Source organism: Dama dama, chromosome 5 (assembly GCF_033118175.1).
Source record: "Dama dama isolate Ldn47 chromosome 5, ASM3311817v1, whole genome shotgun sequence".
In the NCBI taxonomy this organism is placed as follows: Eukaryota; Metazoa; Chordata; class Mammalia; order Artiodactyla; family Cervidae; genus Dama; species Dama dama.
The window spans coordinates 117,560,937-117,580,516 of NC_083685.1; the positions used below are offsets into that span (position 1 = coordinate 117,560,937).

At 43.6% G+C, this 19,580-nt stretch overlaps 1 protein-coding gene across 1 annotated transcript; it reads left to right on the forward strand.

Annotated features, from left to right (window-relative positions):
* Positions 1 to 3,056: 3,056 nt before the first annotated feature.
* On the forward strand, positions 3,057 to 10,191 carry LOC133056138 (intercellular adhesion molecule 5-like). Its single transcript, XM_061141240.1, has 8 exons — positions 3,057 to 3,142; positions 5,563 to 5,638; positions 5,942 to 6,208; positions 7,115 to 7,435; positions 7,679 to 7,957; positions 8,496 to 8,765; positions 9,414 to 9,656; positions 9,830 to 10,191. The coding sequence occupies exons 2-8, from the start codon at positions 5,584 to 5,586 to the stop codon at positions 10,042 to 10,044; spliced, it is 1,650 nt and encodes a 549-aa protein (XP_060997223.1). The 5' UTR covers positions 3,057 to 3,142; positions 5,563 to 5,583; the 3' UTR covers positions 10,045 to 10,191.
* Positions 10,192 to 19,580: the final 9,389 nt, after the last annotated feature.

Below are 19,580 nucleotides of genomic sequence, written 5' to 3' on the forward strand. Positions count from 1 at the left end.
TGTGAACTCTTGGTTGCAGCATGTGGGATCTAACCACCGACCAGGGATTGAACCCAGGACCCCTGCATTAGGAACGCAGAGTCTTAGCCACTGGACTACCAGGAAAGTCCCTATTTTCATAAGCTCTTTAAGTTACTGTATCACTTCAGACAAATGAAATATTTCTTAAAATATTCCCTGGAAAATAAAATAGAAACCTATCAATTAAAACTTCTCAGAAATCTCCAAACGCTTTTAAAACTAGCTCATACAATAGTAATTGTTGGGAACTTTATGAAGAGGTAAAAGAAACACTTTTTTGAAAAAGTGTTAAGGATCATCCCCATTTTGGCCTTTTGAGTCCTCTGGGGTTAGGATAAGTTGAAGGTATGTGTCTGACAAGCACAAATCTTCCACTCTCTCCTACTGATGGAGGACACCAAGGGTGGGGATGATGCACCAAGCTTGTTGCCTAAAAGAGGGTGGTGGTTATATCTTTTCTAGACAGATCCAGATTCTCATCCTTGCCCCTAGCTTTGGCAACAATGGATGAAGAAGCAGAAGGAAAATGGAAAGCAGTCAAAGAGGCAGGCGTCATAAAACTAGAAGTCTTATGAACAAGTTATGTCACACCTCCCCACAAAGAAAATTAAGGTATGAAATCACGACTCTTCACAGACTCCTAGCTCACTCAATTACTAAGTATTTATTTAGTGCATCCTATGTGCAATCATTGTTCTGGGTGCTAAGGTGACAGCAGTAAATAAGATAGATGACAATCATGCCCTCCTGTTTTGACACAAGATTCTAGAGAGAGGAATTCCTTGGTGGTCAGTCCTGGGTGTTCACTGGAAGGACTGATGCTGAAGCTGAAACTCCAATACTTTGGCCACCTCATGCGAAGAGTTGACTCATTGGAAAAGACCCTAATGCTGGGAAGGATTGGGGGCAGGAGGAGAAGGGGATGACAGAGGATGAGATGGCTGGATGGCATCACTGACTCGATGGAGATGGGTTTGGGTAGACTTCGGGAGCTGTTGATGGACAGGGAGGCCTGGTGTGCTGTGATTCTTGGGGTCGCAGAGTCTGACACGACTGAGCAACTGAACTGAACTGACAGTGGATAAGAATTCACTTGCTAATGCAGGGGACATGGGTTTGATCCTTGGTCAGGGAAGATCTCACAAAGATTCCACATGCCACGGAGAAACTAAGCCAGTGTGCCACAACTACTGAGCCCGCTCTCTAGAGCCCTCAAGTCACAACTACTGAGCCCATGCACCACAACTAATGAAGCCTGTGTGCCTGAGAGCCCATGCTCTGAAATGAGAAGCCCATGCACAATGAAGAGTAGCCCCCACTCATTGCAACTGGAGAAAGCCCTGGTGCAGCAATAAAGACCCAGCACAAACAAATAAATTATAAAAGATTCTAGAGAGAAAATAATAAACAGGTAAGCAGATATATACAGTGGTGTACTAGTTAATGTTTACCAACCATTTCTCAGAAAAAAATAATCAAACCCTAATTTGTAACATCTAACAATTTCAGTGACATATATTATATATACTTATATATATACTTATATTTATATATACATATATATACTTCCACCATTATAATAAACCATAATGGAAAAGAATATGAAAAAGAATATACATAGTTTATTCTATATACATGAATATGAATATATCCAGAAACTAACACATTGTAAATCAACTATGCTTCAATTAAAGAGTTTTTGGTTTTCAGGTAACCAACCAACATCACTAAATGCAGACTTGGGAAGAGAACAGCTCACCCATTTAAGTTGGCCGCTGGATATTTAGCTCAAAGTCAGGCAGTGGTAAGTGCTATAAAGAAAAATAAAGCTCTGTAGTTTTAGAGTAATCAGGAAAAGCCTTTTTGAGACTGGAAAAGGAAAAAACTGATGACCATTTATTGCACATCTATGTTTAGTGTCAAAAACAATGGTAGGCACTTTCATATAAACAAACTAATGCCATTCCTGTTGGCAGAGGAGGACACTAAGTTACCTACATTTCCCATAGTCCTAAAGCTAGTAAGATATTCATGGACAAAATTGTTTAGCCTCAAAGCTTCTATTCTATCCAACATTCTCCCTGAAACTGTGAGTAGGGAAAGAAAGGAGGTAGTGGTACTAGGGTACTAGAGAAGTAAGCACTCGAAAAAACCTTCCAAATCTTCTCATTTCACTCCATCAAGAAACTCAGCCCATGGCTTAGGATCAGACCAGCGGTTTCAGGGGAGCCAGAGCCGCAAAAGGATGTCGGAGCAAGTGGCCTAATTTCGGCTCAGGGAACGGGTTTTGAGACACGACCCTCCGGAGACGTTCCACGTGGAAGTTGACAAAAGGTGGAAAAAGGCAACGAAGATTTATAAGCTCACCCCAGTTTTTATGGCTTATTGATAGGACCTGACTGGTGCAGGGTGGGAATCAAAGGCGCACACACATTGGGTAGGAAGTGAGGCCTAAACCAGTAGTTCTCTCATGCGTGTTACTTCTGTGTGTGGAGTGGGCTACAGAAACGGGGGCCGGCAGTGGCAGGGCATCCCTTTCCCAGTCCACCCAGGAAGAGCCGGGAAGAGTCCCAGTTGGGCTTCGTGCGAGTCACTAACTTAGACACAACGCCAAGCCCGCACTGAGGCCCAAGGCAGGAGCAAAGCTGCGCGCGCAGCCCACTCCTGCGGGGAAGTCTCACCTGTTCAGGCCACACCACCCCTCGAACAGGCAGGGGTGCCTACAGTCCCTTGTTTTCCTTATAGGGCCATTACTTGCTACAACAATCGCTTACCTTTTGTTTTCACGTTGTTTTATACAGTAAGCATTACCTTGAGTCAAATATGTGCTCTCTGTCAAGCAGGATACAAGCAACCCTACTCTCATCTTCTCCGTAACCCCCTCCGGTCGTCTTAGCTTCCCGCCCCCCCCTTGCCTCAGCCAACCCTCGCTAAGCTTTTTCGTAAACGTCACGAGTTTCTAGGCAGAATAGGCAAATCTTCCGGCTAGGAGAGTCGTCTCGCGCCCCCGCCCGGCAGTGCCTACCAAACGGTCTCAGCGCGTGGCCGACACTTGAAGGCGTAGCCGGCGAAGCCGCGGAGTGGATAGAGGAGTGGCTCGATCCGTGAGGAGCGACCCTCAGTGAGATTTTAGGTCTTGTTTTCTTTGTTTAGATTCCTGCCGGGGTCTCCTCCCGGCTTTCTTGTCAAGTCTGTGGGGGTCTGACCTCTTGGCGGGCTTTGCCTCCTCACACCCGGGAATCGTTGAGGAGCATTCACTGAAGTATGTTTCCCACATAGTTAAATTTTTAAAATACTATATGCTTTTAATGGCCTTCAGGGCCTGTGGGGCAGTGCACACGCTTCTCGGGAAACTCCATCTGAGGCAGAGCTGACCTTTATACTCTCTATCTAAACGATGGGCACAGCCCCTCACTCATATATTTGTCAATATTTTATTTAGTTCATTCACTCATTTTATAGTCTGTGAACGTCTGTAACCGTTCTGGGTGGTTGGGATCCATCAGTGAAAAAGGCCCTGCCCTCAGACGGGCCTTACAGTCCAGGCTGGAAGTAGACCGGACTCCCAGGCCTAACGGATCAGGAGGAGTGTGTTAGAAGGTGGTGCTGCTGAGGGAGAAGATAGCAGCCGAATCGTCCGAGAGTGTGCTGGGATACAGCCTTGTTGCAAAGATACATTGAACTGGGTGAAGCAGTGTTCAGAGAGGAAGAAGTAAATTCCAGGCCGAGGCAAGGGAGAGTGATCAAAGAGTAGGATGTGACTCAATCTGTATAAGAAACTGCAAATACCCTTGGGATATAAATGGATCGTGAGCATCCCAAACTTCGGCGGGAAGTCCAGTTCAGCTCCACAGCCAAAGCCATCCAACATCCCTGAAACTCTGCACTGGAAGGGCGGAGTACTAACCACTGGACCAGGAAAGTCCTGCCCACCATTCTCCCTTGCAGCCTTTTTAGTGGCTGGAGTACCTGCCAATTGTACTCCCTCACAATAGCGCTCAGCAGAGTATATTGTTATTTGTATTTACATTTGTCTTTCCCACTAACTCCCAGGAATTCTTATGTAATAGGATAAATCTTGGTAACTTCAACACCTTACTACAAGCCTGGCTCAATAATTGTTTGCAGAAAGAATGAATGAATATAAATATAAGTAGCCCCAATTGGGGATTTTGTACTTTTTTCACAGAGCTGTTATTACTCAAAACTCTTGTTTTGAGATTTCCTTCACAGTCTGATGTTACTTTATTATCTCTTCCATGATAGGATATCTTCCTTTGAAAGAGACGTTAAGTCACTCAAAGTTAAGTTCGGGGAATAAGATGAGTGAATATCACTTTTGCACAAAGAATAATAGAATAGCTTAATAAAGAGACTGATTTTTCTTATGTAGCTTAAAATCCAGTTCTAGATCACTTTCCAAAAAATTTTTGAATAATGGTGTCATTACTGGATTAAATTTAAAGCCTGCAGAAGTGATTATTTTGAGTGGTAATGTTTACTTGGGAGGGTAAATTTTGATATGCCTATTGTTTTATGTGTGAATAAGAGACCAAAAAAACCCCTCTTTCAGACCAGCATACAGGTAATAGTAGTCCTGTACAAAACCTAATGTATGAAAAAATGCAGAATTACAGGGCTGTCATTCGTTTATGGAATACGCATGATGTGCTAGATACTGTGCTAGGTGCTGCAGAAGCAAGGTAATAAAATGATCTTTTGTTCTTAAGGAATTCCTAGTACAGTTATGATTACATCATTAAAATAACCCACTGAGGTGAATTACATTTTAAGGTAGATAGCTTCAGAAATCACTTTTGGAATCAAGTGTACAGATAATGTGTAATAAGGGATTATGAAGTGAAATAGCATTAGTCAAGAAATTCCTTTCTTAGAAGAAATTAGCTTGAATTGGATTTTGAAAGAAACACTTGGTATAGATTGGCAGAGAAAAGAAGTGGACGTTTAAGACTTGACTCAGCCAAAGTGTAATCCACGTGTTGCTTGGTGAGCCTGGAGGCAGATCAGAAAGATGGATTATTTTGAGGGATATTTCATGAAGCCTGATGAAACATTTCTCCCATAAGAGAACAAGACTCTAGTGAACATGTTTTCTTGATTCAGGGTCACTTTCCACTGGACAGTGCCAGATAAACACTGCCAAATTTCATCTCTCTAAACGTCATTTTTCATATTTCCATGCTGACAGCCATTTTCTATTGACTCAAATAGAAGCAAACATGTAAACAGATAAGTGCAATACAAACTGATACAGGAATCTCAATTTAATACCCCTTCATTATTTCCCATATTTTCCTGTTGTCTTTTTGCTCTGCACATAAACCAAACTCAAATAGATAGATGAAAGAATTTCTTTTAATACAACCACAGCATTGATACTTGCTGCAGTTTCTCCAGACCGTGTAGGTTTTCAGGAAAGGAGGTAACTTTTAACAGTATCAAAGAAAGAATTTCCTACTTCCTTTTCCTCTTTATTTGGTCACTTTCTCCAGCATTGCTGCCTTCTTTCTTCCTCTCCAGCTTTTGGCCCTTCTCATAAGGATGGAAATGCTACTGTTTGGTGTCTGGGCCCTGTTGGCCTTGATCCCTGACCCAGGTGAGGCTCTTTGGGAAGGTTTCTTTAGCTTCTATAGGCATGATTTTTAGCAACGCCATAGTTTCCATAGGGACATTAATGGAGAAATCAATACCCAAAAGATGACGAGAAGGGGGAATGGTGGTAGAGTCAGGATTCTGACTTGTTCTTTCAGGGCCCTTTTCTTGTCCTGTCCCCTGTTCCTGTTTATTCAGAGTGGGTTTCCTATTCTCTAACCTGTAAATAGATAGACTAGGCTCTGTATTCTCTTTAAATCTTATGGGCCTCACCAGAGACTTTGGCATGTCTGGTTGACCTTTTCAGGGGCTGCAGAAGAGCGATTTGAGGTTTCTGTTTGGCCAGATCAGGCCCTTGTAAAGTATGGACAGTCCCTTATGGTCAACTGCAGCACTAACTGTCCAGACCCAGGACCCGGTGGAATTGAAACATTATTAAAGAAAACCCAGGTGGGCAACGGGCCTCAGTGGAAGGAGTTTCTGCTGGAAGATGTCACACAGAATTCCATCCTGCAGTGCTTCTTCTCTTGTGCAGGGATCCAAAAGGATATAACCCTTGGCATCACTGTGTACCGTGAGTAGAGCTGAGGACTGGGGAGGAAGGGAAGTGTGGGGGAACATGACTACTATGTCTTATATAGGGAATAGTTAGAGAATTTCTTTTAGGGGAGAGAATTGGGGCCTTTACTAAAGATTTCTGTCACACTATAGGGATTCTCGAGCCCATTGTTTCTGTTTCCCTTTGGTGTAGGCTTTTAAATTAGGAGCAGACTGTAGAGTGCATCCTGGCATCTGGGCTTGAGAATATGTTCAGATACAGGAGGCATATGCTAATGATTTGTAAATTTTTAAATTACCAAAAAAAGTGTAAAATTAGTGTTGAATTGTCACAAATTCTTAGAATAAATAGGGATTAGAGAAAAGAGGGTTTTTGTAGGCTGGGGTAGTTGGAGAAGTCTCCACAGAAAAGGAGGCTCTTAAACTTCACCCCTGCATATGGTTAGGATTTGAAGTGATGGGAATGGGTAAGGAGAATCTTTCAGGTGAGCAAACAGCATCAGCAAAGATGTAACCATGAGTGTGGCCTCTGGGGTTGGAGCTTGGTTAGCTGTGGTGGAATTTTCATGTGATGCTCAGGAGCTTCTCAGATGCTGCTCACACCTCTGAAGCACTTCTGGCAAGAGAGAAAGGCTCTCCAGAATGGCAGCAAAGGGGCCCCTCCAAAGCAAAGGGGCTCTCCAAAATGGCAGTCAAAGCAAGGGGCCTCTCAGCAGTCACATGTCTTGGCTATGACTTTAGCTCCCTTTGATAGGAAGAAGAAGCCTAACTCATCTCATCCAGGGCAGAGAGCTGATGCTGTTCATCAGATGGTTTAAGAGTAGCAGTCCTACCTTCTATCACAGGCTTCCTGTCCTCTTACTCTTTCTCTCTGGAGAGGTGAGTATCCTTCTCTCATCAAACCTACCTCTTTGTCTTAAAGAGCCACCAGAGCAGGTGATCGTGGAGCTGCAGCCTGCGTGGGTGGCCGTGGATGAAGCTTTCACAGTGACATGTCATGTGCCCAGTGTCACACCCCTGGAGAACCTCACCCTTATCCTTCTCCAGGATAACCAAGAACTACACCGGAAGAATTTTAGGAGCTTAGCTATGGCTTCCCAGAGAGCTGAGGTCACCATCAACGTCAAAGCCCAAAGAGAGGATGACAGGTGCAATTTCTCCTGCCATGCAGAACTGGACCTGAATTCACATGGTGGGGGACTCTTTCACAGCAACTCAGCCCTCCAGGTACTCCGAATCTTTGGTGAGTCAGAGCCCAGGTGTGGAGGGAATCCTGAGGCTCATTTTCCTCATCTTACCTTGGCCCTTAGGACTCATTTCCCATAGGGTTTAGGATGCAGGTGGAAGGGTATTTGAGCTCCTTTACTTGAGTTTTAAACTCATTGTGGGGAACAGAGAGCTTTTAGCCCTACTCCCTACATTGTGGGGTCCTATACGATTTATCATGGCCTTTCTTCTTTCTTCCCTTCTCCTCATTTCTTGGCAGAATTTTCTCAGAGCCCCAAAATCTGGGTCTCTTCACTTCTGGAGGTTGGGATGGCAGAAACGGTGAGCTGCGAGGTGGCTAGAGTGTTCCCAGCTGAAGAAGTGATGATCCACATGTTCCTGGGAGACCAGGAGCTTAGCCCCTTTCTCTTCTGGGAAGGAGACACAATATGGGCCAATGCCACCGTTCGGGCCATGGAGATTGGTGATCAGGAGCTGTCTTGCCTTACATCTCTGGGTCCAGTGGAACAGAGAACAAGTCAGCCAGTGCATGTCTATAGTAAGTGACTTGCCTCTTCCTTTCCCTTGAAGGTTCTCTGCCATTGAAAACTTCCATAGTAAAGGCTTGGTTATTCAACTGCAGGTATCCCCATGAACCTTTGTTTAGTATACTCCAAAGTGAACACTGGTCTTCATCTTTCTCAGATAAGTGCAGGGATGCATTGAGGCAGTAGTTCTATCCAGCCTTCACCCTGTTTCCTTAGACCATCCTACTGACAGAGTGATAATGGATGCTTGAACTTATTCCTAGGTACAGTGATTTGAGGTGAGAAAGAAATCTGTAAGATGAAAAGACATCTTGTTCTCCTTGCCACAGAGGCACAGCCAAATAGGCTCATGTGGCATTTGTTATGGAGAAGCTCTCAAATTTCCAAAACCATCTCATTGCTCCTGCCAGTCAGCATAGAAGCAGTAATGGTATCCATAGCCTTTCCCTTCTTGTCTGCCTACCAGAGGGGTACCACCAGCAGCTGAGTACAGAAGTTGCTGCCAGTTTTGAGAAATATGTTTTGATTCTCTTTTTCCTTTCCTTACAGGCTTCCCTCCACCAATCCTGGAGATAGAAGAAATGAACCCATTGGCAGGGACAGAAATTAACGTGACCTGCTCGGGGCATATTTTAACATCCCCCAGCCCTACTCTGCGGCTTCAGGGAGCCCCAGATCTTCCTGCGCCTGGGGAGCCTGCCTGGCTTTCACTTACCGCCAGTGAGGAAGATGATGGCCGGAATTTATCCTGTGAGGCCTCTTTGGAGGTTCAGGGTCAGCAGTTGAGCAAAACCACTGTGATCCAACTCCATGTCTTGTGTGAGTAGAAGCCTGATCTTTCTTGTCAAAACATGGATTGTTAGTCTCACATATCCAGAGATCTTAGCCAATAGCTTCATTGTTAGAGTTGCCACACTTTTCTCATTAAAAAAGAAAATCAAAGGAAAAAATAAAAAGTAAAGCCCTGCAAGCTTACCTTACCCATGGGAAAGTGAGTAGGGAGAAACCTGGGGGAAACTGGAACAAAAGAGAAGGTGATCAGGCTGAGGGCCAAAGGCTGAGAACATAGGGAGTAAAAACAGCTGAAACCTATGCTGAGGAGGGTAATTTCTTCATGAAAACTTGTATTTTGAAAAGTAGAAAAATCCTTGTCTCTGGGGGTTCACCCCTACCCATGATATCCCTCACAGAGAAGCAAAGATGAGGAGGAGGGACCCCCAAGACCACCACTGAGCAAGCTCATTTAGTATTAACCCATTAAAATGCCCTGTTGCATCTCAGAGTCATCCAAGGAGAAAAAAGTGTAGTTCAAAGCAGGGAATCGATGGTCCTCCCCTTGGGGAAAGAAGCTGTTGGGTGAAGGGGACACATCATCTGGGTTAGGGGAGGGAGAGGGAGCTAGTGCGTGACAGTCATGAGGAAACGTGGCACACTGACCTGACTCCTCTGGGGACTCTCTTCTTGCAGACAAGCCACGCTTTGAGGAATCTGGTTGCCCTGGCAACCAGACCTGGCTGGAAGGGATGGAGCAGATGCTTGCCTGTGTCCCAAAGGGAAACCCGACACCGGTCTTGATGTGTACCTGGAACGGCACAGTCTTTGACCTTGAAGTGCCACAGAAGGCAACCCAGAACCACTCTAGAACCTACTGCTGCACAGCCACCAACCAGCTGGGCTCTGTCAGCAAAGACGTTGCGGTCCTTGTTGAAGGTGACTGTGGCTCCCCTGCAGCCAGGCCCAGGGTGGAAATCCCTCAGGGGAGACAAGAAAGAGCTCAGTGGGCTGGGGAGGGGGAGGCTGACACATAAGCCTGGTGGGCTGGGGTAGGGTGATTCTCCTGCCTGCTAACCCTCCCAGTTCTCTTGTCTTCTGTGCTTCGGCAGGACTGGATGAAGGAGTCAGTTCCACCATCTTGGTGATTATTATTGTCGCCCTTGGAGCGGGCGTGATGGTGATCTCCGTAGCACTGTATCTAAACTATCGGTCCTGCAAAAAGGAGAGGAGGAAATTGCCCTATAGACAGAAGGAGAAGAACAAAGAAGAGGAAAGCCAATTTGCTGTTCAACAAGCAGGAAAGCACAATAAACATAATTGTTAATTAGAAAGTTACTTGGTTGAAGACAACCTCTACCACTGGGGTTTCCTAAGGGAGGGAAGGAGGGGGTGGAAGAGAAAGGGAGACGATATCTTCTGTTCTGTGGTCCCATAAAGCAGTATTTCTGGTCCTCATATCCTGTGGATCCAATCCAGCCACAAGCCCAACTCCTGTAAGAATCCAGTCCCAGTGTTCAACTAGTGAGCAGGCCTTTTGCTCCTTGTGTGTTCTTCATCAGTCCACTCTCAGATTCAGAAGTGCCTTGCCATCCCCATTTCCACTGCCCTTTGCTCCCAAACATCAGATGGAAGAGATAGCCAGAAATATCTCTGAAATACAGTGCATTTCTCATGGTTTCCTCATGACTAAATGGGAACCAATTTCTTAGTCTAGGGACCAGAGTTTGAAGGTAGTCAGTACCCAGCAAAGGGTTAGAAATCAAAAGCCAGTTCCCACCTACATATTACACACTCTGGGCTCCACTAATGGGGAATTCTGGAATACTGGCTCCAGAGCTGAGCTTGGTAACATCATTAAGGCTCAGTGGCTAGTTAGGCTTCAACTCCCTAACCATCTGCTGTGTGCCCTAGAAGAGTATACAGATCATAAGAAATTCCACATTGGGTTCAGACAAGCAGCTTTCCTAGCCCAGTGTTCTGTCCCTGAAGTGGAAGGTAGAGTTCTTCCTTGAAATTGGGCTCTAAACATCTCTGAATTACTCTTTAGAAATCCATTATAGAGTAAATCATCTGAGTTCATAGTAAACACATTTTTTTACCTGTACAAGCTCTTAGGGTAGAATCCCAATGTTTATTCTCCTTTTCCATATATAAGTATATATTTTTATATGTCTGCAAACTTTCCTTTAAGCTTCAGGAGGACTCCTCATATGACAGTGTTCACCATATGATTGAGCTTCCTTTTCTGTTCATTGGAAAGATTATATTCAACCCTTAGAGAAGACACAAAGATTTCTAAAACCAATCTTTTCTCCCAAATCAGTTATGTATGGGTCATTGAAGTGTTGGATATGATAAAAATAAAAGTGATTTTACGTTATCTGAAAGTAGTTTTCTTCTGTGTGTGAAAGTTTTTATTAAGTCACATAGTTGCCTTTTGAGTAAAATTTCTAAGAAAAGAATGTTCATAGCATAACCAGCCAGCCCAGGGCAGGTGGCGCAGTAGTTCAGGAAGTAGCATTTTTGGCTTGCTTTCAAAACTAAAGTTCAGACTTCCAGATAGAGGGCCACAGCCTTCCCCAAATTGAAAACACCACCTAGAAAGAATATAGCAACAGGCATCAAAGTAAAAATAGTCTCATTCTTCCCAGACCTTCCCTGAGTCTGAGTTGTGGATTAGGTATAAAATAATCCTTTGGTTTTAATACACACAAAGCGGTGGGGAGACACTGGTGAACAAAGCCCTGTCCCTGCCACTAGAAGCTAGAGCTTGTCAACAGCAAAGCACAGTCCTGTGAACGGGGATGCAAAGACCCTTGGGAGAATACCTAACTCAGGGTCCAGGAAGGCTTCCGGGGGAGCTGGGAAATGCTTTGCTTGAATTTGTACATCAGCAACCCTCCAAATGATCTCTGCTTCCATTTTTCTAATTAGTAGGCACTGCTCTCTCATCATGTGAGTAATAGCAATTATCCACTTTTCTGAATTGAGCGCTTGGGGAAGTAAGTTAGAAAACAGGTTCGAGAAAGGAGTATAGAGTTATGTCATCCAGGAATCTTTACCCACTTCAGTGTCTTGACATCAGCTGCATCAGGTCTGTAGCTGTCATGTGCTAACCCCGCCTCATGAGCCCAGAGCTCCATGGAACAGTGAATCCTAAACGGGAGGGAGGAAGGGTCTTTCCGGCTCTTTGGTCCACCTTAGAGAGCCTAGCCTGCTCCTGCCTTTGCTTCTCACTGCCACTTGGTGTCACTGTTGACAGCGTCCTACCCAGCTCATACAGATCCAGGTTCCTGGTGGGCTGCCGCTGATCCTCCAGGGAGGATGACCTACTGTTCAGGTCCAGCTTAGTGGACACCTTGCATGGGGTTCTTAGAGCAGGGTACTTTGTATAGCTTATTCCCTAAGTCTCCTCAGATTTGGGTAGGCTCTTCCCCTTGTAGATTCAGAACTATTTCCTTTCTCTCCCCAGAGGAGGCGGTCCCTCCTAGTCAATTCTTAAAGCACAAAGGATCTTCTTATATTTCTTTTCCGGAACAATTGAGCTGGTCTCTGCTCACCCTACTAAGGGCAGTGTCTCCAGGAGACCCCACTCCCTGAAAGGTTTTGATCATACTCCTTTTCTGAAAATAGAGCAACCAGCTCACACTTAACTGCATTTATCCTGATTTTCTCCAGGTGAAGAGCTACCTTTAATACTCCAAAAATTTATCCTGTTAGAAAAGTCAAGGCAACTTTCTTTTAGACCTGAGAAAACACAAATCTTCAGTGGAATAATAACGTTTATGTGGTATACAACTATATTTGGAAAGAAATGACTTAGTGCTTATAAATACACTAGCACGGTGTCATATATGTGTATTTACAAGTATTAGTTTGTACTATATAATGATGGTGATAATCATAATAAACTGAAAGCAAGAATCAGAAATCCATGATAACCACTGATAATGTGTATGAGCAGAAGTCATACACATCATCAATACTTTCTTACTCTTTTTTCCACTGTGTTCTCTCTTCCTCTTTCTCTACTCTGTTTTCTTTCCTCTGCTTTTCCTTTTTTTTCTAAGCTTATGTTCCCTAAGATTTAAGACTACTGGTAGGATGACCAGTTGTCCCAGTTAGCATAGAGCTGAGAGGGTCCTGTGACATGGGTCTTTTGATGCTAAAATTGGGAAAGTCTCATACAAACTGGGAAGAATTGTTACTTCTAATACTGCTGCTGCTGCTGCTGCTAAGTCACCTCAGTTGTGTCCGATTCTATGCGACTCCATAGACGGCAGCCCACCAGGCTCCGCCGTCCCTGGGATTCTGGTATCCCTCAAAATGTTTCTCAGCTTGCCAGGGCATTCTGACTCAAAGAAGCCACAAAGAAGTATCATTCTTGCTTCTCCCAGAAGCCCAGGGCCTGTAAATCTGAGGAGGACTCATGAAGAAAGGGGAAAGTGTCAGTTCTCTCAAATGTGTATAAAAGGACAAAGCTCACTGTATGTATTTCAGCAATAATAATGGAAAAAACTCAGGATGGCCATTTCAGGTTAAACTTAAAAGATTAAATAAAGTCAGAAAAACATTATTCCAAAGGGTCTAGGATCACTGGAGCTCTGTCTATTGAATTCTTTCTTATGCACATCTCACTAATCATAGAGAAGTTGTTTTCTTTAAAAAATATTTTAAACATTTTAAAATTATGCATTAGGATGTAATATACTACATAGTAGCTATATTTAATACTGCATTGCGTATTTGAAAGTTGCTAAGAGAATGGATCTTAAAAGTTTTCATCACAGGACTTCCCTGGTGGTCCAGTGGTTAAGAGTTCACCATTCAATGCAGGAAATTTGGGTTTGATCCCTGATTGGGGAGCTAAGATCCCACATGCCTAGTGGTCAAAATACCAAAACATAAAATGGAAGCAATATTTTTACAAATTTAATTAAGATTTTGGAAATGATCCATATAAAAAAAAATCTTTAAAAACAGTTCTCATCACAAGAAAAAAAAGTTGTAATCATGTATGCTGACAGATATTAGCTAGACTTACTGTGGTGATCACTTCACAATATATACAAATATGAGATCATTATATGAAACATACATATAGCTTATGTATTAAAAAACATATACTAATACACTATATGAAACTAATACAATGTTTTATGTCAGTTATACCTCAATGTGAAGATTTAAATTGAGGTAAAATATACATAACATTTACCGCACACTCATATTGTGTAACCCATCCCCAGAACTCATTTTCATTTTGCAAAACTAAAATTCTGTTAAGCAGCTCCCTGTTGACCCTCCTCCCAGTCCCTGGTAAACCAGCATTCTACTTTCTGTCTCTATGAATTTGACTACTCTAAGTACTTCATATGTGAGGACTCATCTAACATTTGTCTTTTCACTCCTGGCTTATTAGAACTTTTAAAGTTGACTGGTTATGGACTTCCCCGATGGTCCTGCCTTTCAGTGTAGGGGGTGTGAGTTTGATACCTGGTCAGGGAGCCAAGATCCCACATGCTTCGTGGTCTACAAATCAAAACATGAAACAGAAGGAATATTGGAACAAATTCAAAAGGACTTTAAAAAGGATTTTTAAAAAGCCTTAAAAAAATAAATAGAAAATAAAATGAACTGGCTAGAACTGGAAACAGAAACACTGAAACTGGCCCAGGTCTCTCATCTCCTTTTGTTCCTTTTTACCAAGCGCACATGTGCACATGTGCAATTCATCTTTGTGGTTCCAACTCAGTAATTCTCAACCTTCTCAGGGAGCATTTAAAAATTCTCTTGTCCAGGTTCCACTCCCAGATTTATTAAAGTTAGAATCTCAGGGAGTGAAGACTACTGCAGACATCTCAGGCATTTCTAATTTGCATTCAAGATTGCCACCCAGTGCCTAGCTGGAGAGCTGAAAAGGCAGATGTGTATGTGTGTTCTCTGTGCTTAGTTGCTTAGCTGTTTGCGACTCTTTGCGGCCCCATGGACTTCAGCCCATCAGGCTCCTCTGTCCATGGGGATTCTCCAGGCAAGAATACTGGAGTGGGTTGCCATGCCCTCCCTCCAGGGGATCTTCCCAACTCAGGGATCGAGCCCAGGTCTCCCGAATTGCACTCGGATTCTTCATCATCTGAGTCACCAGGGAAGCAGATGGACAGGTGGCAAATCAGAGAGTTTAGGGAAGATGATCTTTAAGGTCTCTTTTTTAAAAATTATTTATTTATTTATGGCTGCACTGGGTGTTCCTTGCTACATGGGCTTTTCTCTAGTTTCAGTGAGCAGGGGCTACTGTTCGTTGTGTTGTTCAGGCTTCTCATTGCAGTGGCTTCTCTTACTGTGGAGCCCAGGCTGTAGGCGTGCAGACTCAGTAGTTGCAGCCCCCAGGCGCTAGAGTGCAGTGGACTTTAGTAGTTGGAACATGTGGGCTTGTCAAGTTCTTTTTAAATTCAGAAATTTTGTAAAATCAACTAGCATCTTTGTAATTCTCAACCAGCAGTGGTTGAGTTGCTTCAGCTAGGCTTAGAAGGAGATGACCCAAAGCTGTCTGGAGTGTGGCTCCCCCTACAGTTTACTGCTCTCTTGACAAGCCCACTGTCCTATCCTACTCTTTCCCACCCCATGAACTGTAGCCCACCAGGCTCCGCTGTACATGGAATTTCCCAGGCAAGAACACCAGAGTGGGGTGCCATTTCCTACTCCAGGGGATCTCCCCAACCCAGGGATCGAACCCAGGTCTCTTGTGTCTACCTGTGTTACCAGGCAGGTTCTTTACCACTAGCGCCATCCGGGAAGCCACATAGAGGCCTCTTACTGGTGGCTATAACACCCCTCTCCTGCCACATTCATTCAACACATACTTTTTAATATGGCTCACTTTCCCTTTAAAACATTTATTCAAGTAATAGATAATAGTATTTGTGCTCAATACATCAACTTCTAAAGACCTTGAGATTTGCAAATAATTCTAAAGTCAAATGGGGACATTACAGGGATATTGATTTCAGTTGAATATAAGAGAAACTTTACTGAAACCTGAGGGGTTTAATAGAATAAATTGCCTTATGAATAGTGATTCCCTTGACACCAGTGCAACGCAAGTGAGTATGACCTGTGAGAGCTACTATAGCGTAAGAATCCTAAATCAGAAGGAAGAAGGATGACCTGGGAGGAGACCCTGTGCATGCATGCTACGTCGCTTCAGTCATGTCCGACTCTCTGCGACTCCATGAACTGTAGTCTCACAGGCTCCTCTGTCCATGGATTCTCCAGGCAAGAATACTGGACTGGGTTGCCATGCCTTCCTCCAGGGGATCTTCCAGACCCAGGGATCGAACCCTTGTCTTCTGTGGCTCCTGCATTGCAGGTGAATTCTTTACTGCTGAGCCACTGGGGAAGCCCCTGTGATGCCCTCCTAAATCCCAACTTCCCTGATTTTTATTTATTTATTTTGGCTGCAATTTATTTATTTATTTATCTTAGTTGTGGCATGTGGGATCTTTTTAGTTGCAGCATGTGGGATCTAGTTCCCTGACCAGGGATCAAACCCAGGCCCCCTGCATTTGGAGCTTGGGGGTCTTAGCCACTGAACCACCAAGGAAGTCCCCCAAAGTTCATGATTTTAAACTCAGACAATTAAAGATTGACCCGAAGCAGAGGGATGGTTTCTGAGCTAAGAAATGGAGCTCCAGGATTCTGATTATTCCAACTTTCAACCACTCCCCAAGTATATTTACATTAATGACTAAATGTAAGATATCCCAAGTGAATACAAGTGTGTCCCATTTGGAAGAAAATTGATTACAGCATGCAAAAACTTCCTAAAAGCTTTTTAGGAAGATTTGCTGATTATTTTCATTGTAAAAGAATTATTGATTTTGTAACATCATGTTTTACAAATATGGATAGAAATAACAACACGTAAGAGAAAAAAAAAAAAGAAGAGATAAATTAATCTGCAATTTTAGTTGGAGATTTTAAAACTCATTTTTCAGTACTTATGGAAGTAAATAAGCTTCCTCCCCAAAAATCGTCTTTGTTGTTAATTTCTTAATTTTCATTAGAGGACATCCTCCATATTAATTCAATATTGTTAAATGCTTTGATACTTGTTTATGTTCCTGAAATACTTGGAAATTAAGCAACATAAGTCTAAATTGCCATAGTCAAAGAAATTTGGAAAATATTTGAACTCGAGGATAATGAAATCACAAAATATCAAAATTTGTAGCATGTAGCTAAAGCACTGATTAAAGGAAAACTTATACCTTTAAATCTTATATTTGAAAAGAATAAAGCTCTAAAGTTGGTAATCTAAAGCTCCACTTAAAGAATATAGAAAGCTTTTAAAGAATAAAACTTAAAGTGAGTAGTAAAGTAGAAATAATAAAGATATGAGCAAAATTTAATGGATAAAAATTAAAATTTAACAGAAAATAGAGTTACTTTGAACATCTAAGCATTAATTTGTGGATCACCAGTTACTTAGCCAAGGTGCTTGGGTGACTAAAAACAACTTTAAAACTGCCCTTTGAAGTGTATTTAGAAAGAAAAAAGAAACATTCAAAGTTGCCATTAGGGAAACAGAATGTGATTCAATAATGAGCATTTAAACATTCCTTTGGAAAAACACAGAGCACCCTACAGTTCAATGCAAAAACAGCTGAAGCTTCTTAAGTGCTGTAATGTGTCAATCACTTTAGAAACCTTATTTCATTTACTCCTCACCCAAGCCTTATAAGGCAATACATTATTATCTCTATTTTGTAGGTGAGCAAACTGGGTCTCAGGGAGGTTAAGTCATTTCTTCCTGAGCATAATTTCAAGTCCAAGTCTTCCTGATTCTTTCTCTTATTCCAAGTTATCCCAATCCATTCCTCTAACAACAAATTGCTCACTGACATCTTGAAGAGCAAATGTGGTTGGGTTAAATTTTGCCCTTAAAATGTTTTCAATATGAATTAGTTGCCAACGTTTAAATATTCAATTTTACATGAAAGTCTGGATACCCTGTCTGTCTCGAAGAATCAGAAGGTCTGGCACCCCTGCACCTGAGGTTTTTTTTAAAAAAAAAATTATTTATTTGGCTGAGTCAGGTTGCAGCACTTGGGATCTTTAATTTCAGCATGAGGGATCTAGTTCCCCAACCAGGGGTTGAACATGGGCCTCCTCCATTGGGAGCACAGAACCTTAGAAGCTGAACCACCAGGGAAATCCCCTGAGGTCTTTTTATTAAAATAATATATTTAGTTTTGGCTGTGCTGGGTGTTGGTTGTTGCAAGAGGGTTTTCTCCAGTTGCAGTGAGTGGGGACTACTCTACTTTCTAGTTGTGGTGAGCAGGCTTCTCTTGTTGCAGAATGCAGTGCAAGGGCTTTGGTAGTTGTGATGTACAGGCTTTGTTGCCCTGAGGCATGTAGAATCTTCCCAGATCAGGGATCGAACCCATGTCCCCTGCATTGGCAGGTGGATTCTCAACCACTGGGCCACCGGGAAAGTCCTCCTGCAGTCCTGAATGCAGGACAAGGCAATGTAACAAGGCTGGATGGGCTGCATCCAGCCTTAGTTGGGGCCTGAGTTCTTTAGGTTGCCCTGGTTCCCACCCCTCTTGTGCTGTATCCTTCACAAGCAGGCTAAGGGCTAGTTGCTATTTCTCCCTTCACATGCAGACCTTGCCACTTTTGTACATAAACAACCTGGCACCTGTTGGCACTGAATTTGGAACCCCTCAATTAGAATTGGGTTTCCCAGGTGGCGCTAGTGGTAAAGAACCCGCCTATCAATGCAGGAGACATAAGAGACACTGGTTCCATCCCTGGGTCGGGAAGATCCCCTGGAGGAGGAAATGGCAACCCACTCCAGTATTCTTGCCTGGAGAATCCCATGGACAGAGGAGCCTGGCGGGCTGCAGTCCATGCGGCTGCAAATAGTCAGACACGACTTAAGCAACTTAGCATGTACATATGCATTTAGAATCTCTCTTCCACTTCCCTTGCCCCAGTTCAGATCCCGAATATTCTGGTCCTATTGGTCCCAAAGCCGTTTTTGAATGGTTCTCATTTCCCAAAGGGCTTCCCTGGTGGCTCAGAGGATAAAGAATCTCCCTGCAATGCAGGAAACCTGGGTTTGATCCTTGGGTTGGGAAGATCCCCTGGGGAATGGCAACCCACTCCAGTATTCTTGCCTGGAGAATCCCACGGACAGAGGAGCCTGGTGGGCTGCAGTCCATGGGGTCACAAAGAGCTGGACACAACTGAGTGACTAATACATACACATTTCCCAAGGGTAGTTGGGCTGAGCGGGTAGTCACCTTAAAATTTCTGCACAAAACTAATTCTGTGATTTCTCTCATTACTTCCTCACACGTTGGAGGCATTTTCTCTCCCTCTGTACTTAATAGCCTGTCTTGCTTTCATTTCTTCCCATTCTTGGGGGCTAGGTTTGGTTTGGTAGTGCTGTTGAGGGAGGGAGAAACCACTCCAAGTCCTTTAGCAGATGGGATTGAAGGCGGAGCCGTCCTGAGCTATGAGTATCCTATGAGTGGAGCTGAAACGAAGGCCCAGGGGCATGGACAGGGTGTGTCACTGAGAAGGGGATATGCCTGCTTCTTTCTGGCCCAGGAGGAACCGGGTCAATTATTCAGCATCTGGGTACCCATAGAGCCCACAGGATCCCTGCTATTGTCTTCCCAATCCTCCCCCTTGCTGCCCTGCCCCACCCCACCCCCCAGAATAGAATGACCCCTACTCAGACAATGTGATGCAACCTCATTTTATTAGGGAAGGACAGTGGGCACTGGAGCGGCACCTTCCAGGGTCTAGGAAGGCATGGGGGAGGGGTAACAAACAACAGATGGCTGGCAA